Here is a 14,829-nt window from a genome sequence, read left to right as displayed (position 1 = left end):
AACTATTAAAAAAAAAATATGTTAATAAATTGAAAAATAAAACTGCATATTTATTGATAGTTATTATGCAATTAAACTCTTAAGTATTTGTAAAACTTTTTCTATAACAGTTTTATAAAACTATTGCACACAATACTGATGTAAGGAAGCCTTTAACTTAAATATATTTAGACATAGAATACTTTTGTCGACTATTACAACGAAATTACAATTTAAGCAGAATCTTAATAGCTAGCTTACATTCTTTAAACAGATATTGAAAAGCATTTCTAAAGTAGGTATACAACTACAATGATTGATAAATATTCTTTAAAATTATTTAACTTTTAATAAAATTAAATGTGTTATTTTTTATGAAATCAAGAGTAATCAAGCACAATTAAATTTCAAAGTACACAATTAAACTGCTTAAGTAAACAATAAGCAATAAATCAAAGTGTTTGGTTTACATAGCATGTGTATGGAAGTATTATTAAAATAAGTGTTATCTTAACATAGTTAGTAACTTATTTTATAACACTAAGTTATACATTTTTATTATTTTTTCTATTTTACTATGTTATAGCGCAAAATTTGTTACTATTAGAAAAGTGTATTAAAACATAAATATCTAAATGATGTTAAAATACACTTTAAAATACTTTAAGACTTAAGAATTTTACAAATTGTTTGTTTAAGTTTTAAATAGATTTAAAAATGCTAAACTGTTTAAAACTAGAGTCTAATCTAAAACTAATTTTAAACGATAACAACGATTTAAGGATAAACCGAACTAAATGCATTTTCATTATTTTAATGGCTTTAAATTTAAAAATGTAACAACGTTAAGTCGTAAATTATTTTTTTCGTTTTTGGGTTCCTACATCTTAATTTTTTTACCTTTTAGTTAGATAAATAATTTAATTTTGTAATTTTATTCTTTATGTGGCGTTTGGTAAAAACATTTTATAAATTTTCTAAACCTTTGTCTAATTTAAAGATTTTTTTTTTAATTTTAATGGTTTTTAAATAACTTATTTTGTTTTTAAATTTTTTTGTTTACTAAATTGACTCAGAAAATCTTATTTTATTAAAAAAATTAGCTTAAAGAACTATAACACGCAATTTTATTTCTGTCTATTTAAAATTAAAACTTAATATTTTTTTGTTCAAGTTTTTTATTTTTTGAGTTTACTAACAACATACGGTTTTAAGTTCTTTAATTAAAAAAAAATATTTAACAAAGTTATTGTATTTATTTAAAGTCTTAACTCTACAAATTTTGAAACGGAGTATTAAAACAATATTGTCAACGAAACAATAAGTATCAAAGTCCGAGGTTTTTTCAACTTAACGAACAAGCATTTTTATTTTACAACTTCAAATAATCTTTTTTTATTAAAGTGTTCATGTTATTGCACTTATACCATACATTTTAACTATTATACTCATTTTGTTCAACAGTACTAAGAAGCGTTAAACAACAAAATATAAAATGTTTTCTAATCTTGAGTTTAAAAAATCGATAATGTTAAACACACAAAGATATCTGTTACATAACAAAATATAAGCACGATTTTAAACCAAAAATACGTCTCTGTCAAATTATAATGTCACAGATAAAAGTATAAAGACATAAGTGATTTGAAATAATTAAGCATTTACAGTATAATTGATTGTTTGATGTTTTTATGAACACACACCTTGGGAATATTGTTTTTGTTGATTATTTTGATGTTACAAACTCATACGAACCTTATAGAGCTCGTTTTTAATTGATTGAGTTTGATATTTTAAGTTGTGTGTTTTTATTAGGAGTATAGTTGTTAATTATATTGAAGTTTAAACTGAAATGAACTTTGTTATTAAAACATCAAATATCAAGTTTATGTTTTTAAAATGTCTTTATTTAACTAAATCTAATAAGTATAACCGCAATTTTCCATTTTTCTTTTAAATTAAATTTATTTTTATAAGTATGAATAAAAAAGTTGTAGATGTTTTAAATATACATAACTAGATGTTAAAACACTTACTTTTGGTTTTGTTTTCAATTATGTAAGTAATTACGTTTACTAGTAATTTTCTGTGGTAAAAACAATTAGAGTCAAAGCTAACAATATTTAAGTTTTTTTGAACTTTTTTGTTACTTCTGTTATTCTGATTTGTTTATTCAGTTATTAACTTTCTAGAATTAAACATACTTATTTTACTTAGACTGTTTGGTTAAAATAAAATAAAGTAAAAAATTTTATGTGTGTAGTTTTTAAAAAAGTAATTCCGTTAAACTGCGCTGTTGACTTTTTAAATTCGGATAACGACTACAGATAAAAAAAAGGAAAAATCAAATATAAAAATATAAAAAAGGATGCAGTTTTACAACACTTCCGACTATATTCTTTGTATTTTAACACTTAGTTCAAATATACGTTTCTTTTGGTAAAATCAGAGGTGTTAAAGTTGTTTATGTTAATAAGGACTTAATACTAAAGTCAAAAAAGTTTTATTAATTTTACATAATAGATATATAAAAGCTTTGTAGCTAACTTTAAAAAAAGTTTTGTTAAATTTAAAACAAATCAAGTATTTTTTTATTTTAATTTTATATTTAATGTGGCCTAAAAAAGTATTCTTTAATTATTTAGATAAACTACTTATTTAAAAATTTAAAAACTTTTCAAAATATTTTAAGCGAAACTTGTATATTTCGTCAAAATATATTCGGATTTTCTATTAAAAAAGCTTAAACAACTAATAAAAAAAAGGGAGTATACAAACTTTAGAAGCTTGTTTTAAAATCTTAGTTAAAATTTGATAAATAAGTACAGAAAAATCGAAACAAACACAATGAAACTATTGATTAATTGAGCATGCTTTTTAGTACAGCTATTTTGAAGATATATATATTATTTTTAAATAATTTGTAAGTACTAAAAGAAACAAGCGCAGTTTTTTTTTCTCTTTTTTTAGTGTGACATAGTTTTAATTTACAAAACTAAAATTAAAAGTTTGTTTATATAATTAAAGTGCTAACTTTTTTAATCAAAATAAATACAACTATTATTTTAAATATTTTTTTATTATTAGTTACAGTTCAATTATTAATTTAGGGGCCAGTCTAAATCTCAAAAAATATTTTCAAATTTATTTTGAGAGTTTAAGAAAGTAAGAAAAAGAGAGCAAAAGTAAAAAAATGGTATACTATTTTTTTACTTGCGTTTTGTAATATGATGATAGTTTCTGTAAAACAAACATATCAATAAGTTTTTTATGAAAACCATTTTTGAAATGGTCTAGAATAAATCAGATATATCAACTTAACATTTTGTTTTCAAATCATAGCAATAGGAACATATTATGTTTTTAATAGAGAGAGTTTAAGAAAAGAAAGAGAAATAACTTAAATAAAATAGAATACTACGCACAATGCCTTTAAAATGCACAGTAATATAATTCACATTTGTATATACAACAAACAAGTCAATAATTGTTTTATTAATATATTGTTTTATTTATATTTATATTTATATGTTTTATTTATAGATTTCAATTAGCATAATATATATTTAATTTTTGTGACTCATTTTACAACAGAAACACTTTATAGGTAAATTTTACTATTTTTTTTAAACTTCAAATTATTCATTCATATATTCATAGAACTAGTTTTAGTTGTCTTAAAATAGTATAAATTTTGTTAAGAAGTTTTTTTTCACTACATCATCAAAGCAGTTTATATAACATTCTATTGTTTTAGTAGATTTCTACAGCAAATATACAACAAATTTCAAGCACCAGTACTTAAGTGTTATCAGAAAGGTTGTAAAAATATTTCTATGTAAACTTTGTAATTTCGTTCGTATGCGTTGCTTAATCAATTATTTTCAGCGTTAACTTGTTTTGTTTTAAAATTAACTTTTGTTTAAATTTCACAGCATGTTTTTACAAACGTATTTACTTTTTTATGAATTAGTATGTTTTAAATAATATACCTGTAGAAAAGTTTAGTTTTTATTTTAATCTTAGTAAGCTTTTTTTTTTTATAAACTTTAACAAAAAGTTGTGTTAAAAAATGACTGCTTAAGTAAAACAAAAAAGTTTTTTTTGCAACCTTAAAAGCTAGTAATAAAATCTAAAAAAATATTTCAAAGTATAGAGTCACATGAAAAATTTTACAATGTACTCTTTTTCTTTTATCACCCTACATATTTATAGTAAATACTTAACTTTTATATAGTATTTTTAACTTTTCTATAAATTTAAAAAAAAACAAGACACTTAGAGATTTATGTATCAAAAAGTTGTAAAAAAACTTAACAAATAATTTTTTATATTTTTATATATTTTAGTTGTTCAACACATAAATAAGTGTTAAATTTGTAGGTTTTTGACAAATTAGCACATTTATTCCGTTTTTGTAACAGTATGTAACTTTCATATATGGGTTTTTAATTTTTCTCATTTTCGTCATTCTACAAAAAGTTTACAAAACATATGTGCTCCTTATCTATCTACTAATCAAGTTTTTACTCCCTGTTTTAAAATTCAAAGTGCTCACAAGGTTATAAGTCTTATCAGTAATATTTTAGCATAAAAAATTTCTGTTTTAAATTATGTAACTGAACTCTAAAACACTGTTTTTTAATAAAATTTTTTTTTAGCTTTTGAAAGCTAGCCAAATTTAAAAAATATCTTTCAACAACTATAGCACCTTAACAATAGTATATTGCATTTTCAGCGTATATTTATAAACTCAAGAAAAAGAATAATAACAAATGGAAAAGCTACCGATTTTATTCATTGTATTCGAAGCGCTCATTGCATTCGTCGTAGTAATAAGTAACTTTATTGTTTGTTACGTCATTTACAAAAGTCGCCAGTTAAAAAGAAAAGTAAGTTTTACGTTTCTTACGTTCATAACGTAAACTAATTTAATGTAAACTTAGTTCATAACTTAAACATGTACCAAATGTACTAAGTAATTAACATCAAGTAATTATATAATAAAGTTTGCGTTCTTTAAAATAGTTTGTCTAACGTTAAGTTTTTTAGAAAGAAATTGAGTAGATGATACTTTATTATAACTAATTTTAATTCATTACAAAACTTTTAATAGTTTTACTTTGTACATCAAATATAAAAACTGTAAATCGAAACAAGTATAATTTGTATTGTTATAAAAACTAATAAAAAATATAAAATTTTGAAAACTAAGGTCATTATGTGTTCACTACTTGAATTTAAAGTCTCAAATTTTACTTTATTTTTCAAACAATTATTTTATTTCAACAGGTTATGTTTGTGTTCATTTTCTCATTATCACTATCCGACATCTTGGTGGGACTGATCGCAATTCCCTGCTCGATACTCACAAAACTGGGACTTCCCCACAACAAAGAGTTCCTGTGCATATCAATGCTCTCCTTCATAATGATCCCCACACAGATATCTATATTCAGTATGAGTGCAATTGCTGTTGAAAGGTGAGAATTAGCATTAAGTAATACAATTATACAATAATGATTTTATTTTGTTAATTTAAAACCCGATAAAACAATAAAACTTAATGATGAAACAAAACTTTGGTTTTAAAAGATTGCTTTTGTAAAATAAAAAAATTATTTAAACAGTAAAAAACAGTAAGAACAAAAAGTTATCATATGAAACTAATAGATACTTTGCTAGTGATCTTGTTCATTACCATTACTATACGTATTTAAAACTAAGCATTCAAGGGTAGTTGAGAAAATGTGTATCTGTGAAATTTAATATTTTAAATAAGATTAAATAAAGTTTTAAATATTTAACTTTTTGCTAAGATTATTAAGGTTTATGTTTTTTTTTGAGTTTGCTTATAATTTTGATGACCTTTTCTCAGACAAACGTTCAAAAAAAAAAGGATTACACTTCCTTGGAACACTTACAAATTAACCTTGACATTTTAAACCTTTTAAAAGATTTAATTTTTAATCTTAAAACAGTTTTCGATTAAATTATAATCCGCCTGGAAAGGTCCTCGGTCGTAATTCAATTACAGAACTAAATATTTAAAGATAAAAACAACTTAAATAATCCTTTTAAATAGTTTTTGATAAAATTATGTTTAAACTGTTTAGAAATGTTTTTAAACGGTTTTTTTTTGCTTTCTTCAGTTTACACTATGGCTAGTGTTTATTGAATTAAAACTATTAAATTTTATGTTTTAGAGCAACTGGAAAGTATATTAAAACATTTCATTACTGGCATGTACCTGACCTTTACATTTTTTAATTAAAAGTTAATTAATAAAAACTAAACTTCGCACCAGGTGCCTTTTTAAATTAAATTAAAAACAGTAAATACAAAGCGTGAGACATCTTCTCAAAATAGCTTCTTATTAAACGTTTGTTTGCTTTTAGTAATTAACTTCTGCGAAAGTGACACAAATTAATTTTCAATTAAACACTCATTTTATTCATTTAAACACATTATAATTAAATCAAACAATTATGCTAGTTTCTCACGTTTTAAATTGTATAAACATCGTAATTAGTTTGGGCACATGATAATTAGACTGTTTAAATACAGTCATAAGTTTGGTGCACATAAAAACGTTTTTAAATAGGAAATTCATTGTGTAATGTTTATTGTTGTAAGATTTCACCACAATTACAATGTCTGCAGTAACAATAAGCATTTTCCCTCAAAAATCCACTATAAAATGTCATGTTACAAAAAAGTACTTATTTTGTCATAATGGCTAGCATAAAATTCAGTGTTATTAATAGAAAAACAGTTCTTTTAAAGTTTTATTGTAAAAGGATTGAAAAAGATATGCTAATAACTAGACAATACTTTGCTACAATGAATGTCTACAACAAATATACAACCACTTCTCAATGAAAACTTTTGTTAAATACCAGTTTTATAAGAAGACAGCTTATAAAAGTTTATTTGTAAAATGAAACAAACATAGTTTATAGAACTTGCAAATAGGCAAACTATAAGGTAGTAGTATGATGTATTATATTTTTCTTGTAACTATGCTTTATAACGTAACGAACGTTTTTACTTAACTTTTTTATAATTACATGTTTTAACTTAATTTACATTAATTCACATAACAGGTTTATAGCAATTAAGTTACCAGTTTACCATGTCACATGGCTGACTTACAACAGAGCGGTAGTGGCAAATGTGGTCATATGGACGGTTTCTACTGTCATTGGGTTGCTGCCTTTGTTTGGGTGGAACACTCTTAATCAAGGTATAAGTTGTTTAAATTATTTTTTTATCTTTTAATTACAATTTACATATTTAAGGATTGTATTAGTTATTTAAACACATTTTACGTTCTTTTAATTAAAATTTTAAGTGTTGATTTATATTTTTAGACTAGGGTATATTCAAATATCAGTATTTAAGTAGGATTATATATAATAAAAGTTTAGATTGACATTCTAACAATAAAGAAAGTTTTAAGTTTATTGGTTTTAGTAATTACTTAGATTTTTGTCTTGATACTTTTCAGTTTTTACTTTTGTTCAAAAATTTTCAAAAAAACAATAAAATACTGTCCATTTTATATAAACAATTTAATTTTTTTAGTTCACTGAAGTTCAATAACATCGGCTTTTAATGTTTAAACGCTTTTTTTTTCAATTTTTTATATTAAACTTAGTAAATATAAATTTATTTTTCTTAAAACAGTTCGACAAAGTGTAAAACACCAGATTATGTGCAAAATTACTTATTTTTTTTTTTTTGATAGTAAAATGTAAGGTTATCTGAAAAAACCTTAGTAGTATAAACGCAGGTGACTATTTAATAATTAAACAAAACAAAAAAAGTTGTAATCAATATCGAATTAAATAAATCTACTTAACTACTATATTTAAAGCTTTGTTTTATTTTGAAATACAACGATCATGTAAAAGCCTAGTAACATAAATACATATAAATATATATAAACATAATGAGACTTATCAAAACTTTTGCTAACAATCTTAGTATATTTTATATTTGTATATGTTATTTTTACATGATAAAAATACTTACAAACCCTATAAAAAGTTTAAGTATTGATATAAAACTCTAAAGAAAAAATTAAAAAACTGAACTTTTACTATTGTAGTAAATTTATTATGTACTAAGAAAAACTTCATTAAAAATAAAAAAAGTCTTGCATATGCTAAGAAACTCATATATCAACTTTAATAAAAAAAGTTGTCAATCATTTTTGCATGTTTATTTCGCGGAAGTACGAACTTTCAAATTAAATTTAATGATTTCTAATATAATTGAATTTCAAAAAACTTTAAATGAATTTTATTCCTGAGAAATTACAGTAAAAACATTATTGAGAAACTTATAAATAAATTTTACGTTTCTCATTTGGATTTTAAAAGCTAAATTAATATATTTATAGTTACAAGCGCACTAGAAAAATTAATTAATTTTTACAGCTGCTTTAGACGACGGTATTACAAGAGAATGTATTTTCATGGAAGTAAGTTACTGCTTAATATTTTTTTTAAAGTGTGTAATGTGTAATGTGTGTGCAAACTTATAGGAAACTAAAAATTAATTACTTAATTGAAAATTATTTATTTAATAAATAAATTAAAGTACTTCATACAAGTTAAACGAAACACTTACCAATGAAAAACAAATGAATTTTAAACATATAATATTACCAAATTTAAAAAAAGTTTCAAACATATACATATGACGATGAAATAATTCGTATCTACTTAAATTTTCGCAGTATTTTAGTGTCAAAGTAAAATACTTCAACTCATTCATGTGAAAACTGTAAAAGCGTAATAAATAACAAATCACTCATATTTAAACACATACACGTTCAAATATTGCAAATGCATTCTCATAAATCAAATTGTGTTAAAAGTTTACTTTGTAGTCAAAATTGCAAACGTAATTTAATTCACATGTAATTGACTATGAATTCCTACAGGAATTAGTTGTTATAATATTCACATCAAACTTACATGTTTATGCTTGAGTAATGATACTTGTTATAAGTCTGTTCATAAATAATTTTTGATGAACACTTAGTGTATTGTATGTATAAGACTTAAGTTATTTGTCGCATTTTTATTTTATTTTTAGATATAGCTTTGTAGAAAGATAAGATAAGTAAATCAAAATTCCACAAATTTTTGATATACATACAAAACTTAATATTAAATAGTTTACTGGGTGTAAAGTTTAATTTAATTCAGAAATATTTTATGTAATTTAGCTCACGCTTAACTAAACATGAATTATTTCAATAACAAAACATGAAAAATATATCCTAAAAGTATATCAAGTTTTAATTCAGTTTTGTCCAAGATATAAGATAATGATAGAATTTATTTTATCAGTATTTTTATGTAGTTCATCTATGATTGTGACGTAAATTACCTTTTATGCATTTTTTATTTAAAAAAATATATAAATTCGTTGCAGTTATTAAAAAATGTATACTTTTTACCAAGTATATTTTCTTACAGAAATTTAGTAAGCTATAAAGTAAATTAATTTTGAAAAAAAAGTAAAATATCAATTTTTGTTGAAGAACTTACAAGATTCAATGTTTTTAACTCGTAGATAAAGTTTTTAAATTTTTGTGAATGAAAATTGTTGTTGCCAATTGTTGTTGAAAAAATGAAAATTAAAATTATTTCAGGTAATGGATTTCGACTACATGACGTTTCAATTTTTTGTCGGAGTCGTTCCGCCCATACTGGTGACGATCATCCTTTATTACGTCATATTCAGCTCCTTCGCCGATCACATCAAGCCCTCTTGCGGATGTTTTACAATTGTGACGTCATTGCGCAGTTTAAGCGATAAAAAGAAGCCGCCTCAGAAAAAATTGTCGGTCTCGATTGAGGATGATAATACATCTGTTGGGAGTAGCAACAATAATGACAGGTGGAAATTGAAAAATACGCTAAACTTGAGTTAACACTAAATATTATAAACATTAATTATAATTTTTAGGCAAAGACATTTAAAGTTTGATAATAAAAGTATAAGAGTTTAACTAATAAAAACTTACTAGTAAAATCTGCTTGTAATATCTATAATTGTGCTTTTAATTTGTATTAAACTATAGATTATAAAAGTGTGATTGCTTATATAACCAAAACTTAGTCATAAATTAGAAACAATTAGATTAAATAAAAAATGGGTTTTGAATCTAGTCTGATTTAAACTTCATTTGAATATTAGTTGTTTTATCATCAACACATTAATTTTAAGTTAATTTTGTTGTAATTGTGTTTATACTATAAACAGACGTAAAGAAAGCTTGGAAAATAAACACAGCATGACAAAAACAGAGGTAAGTAAAAGTTTAAATAATTTACTGAATTTATACTGCTCTATATGATATACTATTTACGTCATTGCGAAAAGTATATACTAGTACACCAAACAGTCAAAGTACTATGTTTAAAATCATTTCAATATTTTATTTCAGGATATCTTCGCTGCTAAAACAAAAGACCGTGAGTTTAAAGTTGCCAATTGTTATCTTTTATTTTAAGATTGTAGTAAGTAAAATAAAAAGCGTAATAACGTAGTAAAAGTTTATTATTCGTTTTGAAACTTACAAGCTAAGGCACAACAAAGATGTTTAAAACTTATGCACTAAAATATCGATTTTTCAAAGTATACATGTTTGTCTGGTTTAATGAACAGCAACGTCAGAGTTCATAGATCATTGTGTGTCAGTATTCAACAAAATATTTTGTAGAAATGAGTGCTTTTTAATGTTATTAAAATAATACTTTTATTCTAAACTGTAGAAAACAAAACTCTTTATAAGTATTACTGTCTTATTCGTCTTGGGTGTATTTAGTTAGTTGGAGATAATAATAAAGACCAAAGTTGGTTTTAAGTTTTAAAGATATCTACACTTAATGTAGATTTGTCGTTAAATCTATTTTTTTTCAGCTACACAAACAAAGAAAAACAGCCAAAAGTAAGTGAATATATTTATTATTAAGTAGACATATATAAACATTTATTTTTTTGATGCAAACAACTAATTTTTACACAATAAAACCATTTTGTATTCGCAAAAAAAAAAACTACAAACATATATCTTACAGCAAAGGATCAATAAATTCAAACAGCAAAAGTCCAAACCTCACTTTACATAAAAATCAAAAGGTTAGTCAAGTTTCAGTTTTGTTATATTCAATAGCCAAATTAATGTCAATCAAATAGCGGTGTTTTAAATGTTTCAATTGAATTTATTGCCGACTAGTTTGTTTTATAGATTTTTAGATACAGGAGAAAGATAAATTACTGAACACTTATAAATATTTTCATTTACGTTTATAATCCATATACTGATAAGTTTACGTTTTTGATAAAAAAGTTAAATAAAAGGCAAATGTTTAAAAATTAAGATTTGTTTTTTTTTTGCCAGATTTAATTTAATTGAACATTTTTTTAATATTTTTTTTTACCAGATTTATTTAGTGTTCTAATTTATTCAGTTGTGAAAACTACTGTTTGTATTTAAAGCATGATGTAAAAATTGTTTAAAGATTAAAGTACATCTTGTTAAAGGATTATAAATAGTTTTTAACTATATGACTGAAAATAAGTATTAGTAGCACAGTTTTCTAGTTTAGTTTGACTTTTTAAAACTCATTGAAGCTTCGTATGAATGAAATTAAGAATTAAACATGAAAAGTAAAAGCGAAATAAAGTAAAATATTTTTTTTCAATAAAAAATTTTCTTGAACAAAACTGTATAATGGTGGGAAATATTAATACTCTTAAGATTATATTATGTATTGATAAAAAAAATCAACATATAAAAATGAAACTTGGTTAAAATTTTAAAATATAGATAATAATTGGCGGCGGTTAGAAAAAACGAGAAAGCTTGTTTATGCACATGCACTTACACTTTTACGAAACCAATTAACTTATTTTTTATTGTATTTAAACAGGATAGTAATGAAGATGTCTCTTCATCTTCAGGAACAATCCACACATCAACACAAGATCAAGAAAGAATCAGGAGAAAAAGAAGGAAAGAAATGAGAACAGCGAGAGTTCTGTTGTTCCTTGTTCTTTCGTTTATACTCTGTTGGCTTCCAATATACATCTGTAACATGATATTTAGGTGAGTTAGATCACATGATCAAAATTATAAAGTAAATATAGCTTTATATTAATATAAGAGTTCTATTGTTCCTCGTTCTTTCATTCATACTCTGTTGGCTTCCAATATACATCTGTAACATGATATTTAGGTGAGTTAGATCACGTGTTTGTTTATTTTAATATAAATAACTAGAACATATTTGTTTAACTTTATAGCATATTTTAAGTTTTGTGGATTGTCTGGCTGAAATAAATATTAGATATTTATTATACTTTTAAGTCTAAACTGAAAACATATTAATTTAATATAACTACAAAAGTATTTTTTTAAACCTCATTGTGTTGTTAATATAAAATTTAACATTAATGTTAATACTACAAGGTTTATAAACCGTCTTGGAAGTTATTTTACAGAAATATGTAAATAAAGTTCACTCTAGTTTCAAAATAAGAATGCAATAACATATAATTTTCTTATTTAAAAAAAAAATAGTAGCTTTTTAACATAATTATTGTACCACAGTCTAATAACCTAGTCACACTAATAACCTAGTTAGACAGACATGTCAAAAACATATTTGTAGTTTTATAGTTATTTCAAAGTGTTGAAATTATATTACTATTACGCAATTTGCAGCTTAAATGCTTTTTATTCAATATTAATTTGTCGTTTTTTAATATTATTCTATGAAAAAAAGTTTGAAAATATTAAATTGTGCTATAATATTTAGTGAAGACGATAGATCAAAGTTTAGAATTTAAAAATTTTTCGCTCGCTGAATAATAAGCTAAATGAAAATGCATTACTGTCTCCAACTAACGCGACTTAAATTAAGAGTGACTATTTTGACATATGTTTTTTCTTAATAATTAGCTTATAACTTTTACACTAATTAACTTCAAAAGGGGTAGATGAAAACATACTTAAAGTTGAAAGCTTGTTTTTCCGAGTAATCTATATAAGGTAGCTAAGTGATATATCGTAGTTGAGTGAAGAACAAAGTTTTACCGCATTATGTATTACTTGTTAAGCAACTTTAACCATAAATTTAAGCTTTAAAACTTATGTAACTTTAAAATAAGAAGTTTCAAACACAATTTTTAATTAAAATAAACACTTCCTATTTAACATATCTTATAGTAGTTAATAAAATATAAGTAAATGAAACAACGTAATTTAAAAACATTTCTTTAGAATTAACTAAACTGTAGTAAAATTTAAAGTGAAATTTAAAAAAAAGTAATTGAAGTTCATGTGGTTTTTAAATAACTCTAAACTAATTCTTCATTTTAATATAATTAGTTGTATTAGCTTACTGTAGGAAATACTTTTAGACGTTTTAAACAACTTCTCTAAAGCTTCTAAATAATTAATTGTTGATCTATCTACTCAGTTTATAAAATAAAAAGGCTTACAAATTTATTGATTTATAATTTTATCTTTTTATAATTAATTTTAAAGCAGTTTACTAAGTAGGGGTTAATAGCTTAAACTTGAACTTTGAAATTACTTTTGAGACAGAAGTTTCAAGCATAAGCCTTATTTTTTAAGATTGATATCTTTGGTTAAATATACTCTTACAGCAATAAATTTAATATTTTTCTTTTACAATTATGCATTAGTTTTAAAATTAAAAATTGTTGTACTTAAGTTTGTTTTACAACACTAAATGTTTTAAGCACTAAAATCGAAATTCTTAACTACCTAGAGATTGTTTTAAGATATTTACGAAATTAGTTTTCAACAATAATATATTTTCAAGCTAGTGTGAAAAAAAAAAACTTTTAGAAAGGTTGTACTTACTCAACTTTCACAGATTTGCACCACACATAAAAGTCCCGCTTGTGATAATCGACATCTCAATAGTGACGTCACACGCGTCATCAGCGTTGAACTTCTTTTTGTATTCGTGGAGACTGCAGGCTTTCCAGCAGCAGTTGAGAAAGAAAATACCCAAGTACGTGTTGCCGTCTTGGAAGAAAAACAAACCTACACACGTTTGAAATTACACTTGTCATTATCTAAGTTTAGATTAATGGCTCTATAGAGTTAGAAACTGTTTGTTCTTTAAAACATTTTTAAATTTTGAAAAAATAGATTTTTGTTTTTTTTTAAGTTTTACATAAGCCATTGACAGAACTCGAAAATTGTATAGATTTTTTACATATATATGATGTATATTGTTATTTTAAAGTTAAAACTTTGAACGAATTTGTCATATAATTTTCACAGTAAACTTCAAAACATTCTTTTTATAATCATATATATTTTTTCGTGTTTTTTTGCATGTTTTTTTTTTATAACGCTCTTGATTTGTTCATTACTTTATAACATTTTAATGTGAATTTAATCGATACAATAATAAAACGATAAAATTTTTTATTGAATATTCCAACTTGGTTTCGTTGAATATTGTAATAAGTTATAACTTCTTGAAAGTATATATATGGCTTTTTATTGTTATTTTGAGCTTTAAATTGCTGCCTTTTTAGTTTTGCCGCCTTTACCTTATTTTTGTTTTATTTGCCTCTGTTGTTACATTTTTGTGTAAAATAAAGTTTCTGAATATAAGGTTGAATAAGTTCTATATAGTCTATTTAGTTTGTTGATCAGTAATTATTATTTTAAAAGTTAGGCTGCCAAACTAAGACGTACACAAAAATTGTAATACAAAATAATACTTTATTTTGTTAGAAACTGAAAATAAACAGGTTATATAAAAAGACTTTAAGTTG

At 23.5% G+C, this 14,829-nt stretch overlaps 1 protein-coding gene across 1 annotated transcript; it reads left to right on the top strand.

The window, feature by feature from the left end:
• Window positions 1-4,724: 4,724 nt before the first annotated feature.
• On the top strand, window positions 4,725-14,208 carry LOC145834055 (adenosine receptor A1-like). The gene is made up of 11 exons (XM_082941386.1): window positions 4,725-4,871; window positions 5,272-5,462; window positions 7,086-7,225; window positions 8,424-8,467; window positions 9,650-9,897; window positions 10,264-10,309; window positions 10,448-10,475; window positions 10,924-10,951; window positions 11,082-11,142; window positions 11,937-12,112; window positions 13,911-14,208. The coding sequence occupies exons 1-11, from the start codon at window positions 4,755-4,757 to the stop codon at window positions 14,095-14,097; spliced, it is 1,266 nt and encodes a 421-aa protein (XP_082797512.1). The 5' UTR covers window positions 4,725-4,754; the 3' UTR covers window positions 14,098-14,208.
• The last annotated feature ends 621 nt before the right edge of the window (window positions 14,209-14,829 follow it).

The sequence above is a fragment of the Thalia democratica genome, chromosome 1 (assembly GCF_965202585.1).
Source record: "Thalia democratica chromosome 1, ktThaDemo2.hap1.1, whole genome shotgun sequence".
Taxonomy (NCBI): Eukaryota; Metazoa; Chordata; class Thaliacea; order Salpida; family Salpidae; genus Thalia; species Thalia democratica.
Note: the sequence above shows the minus strand (reverse complement) of the source record. Positions and strands in the feature narration are given on the sequence as shown.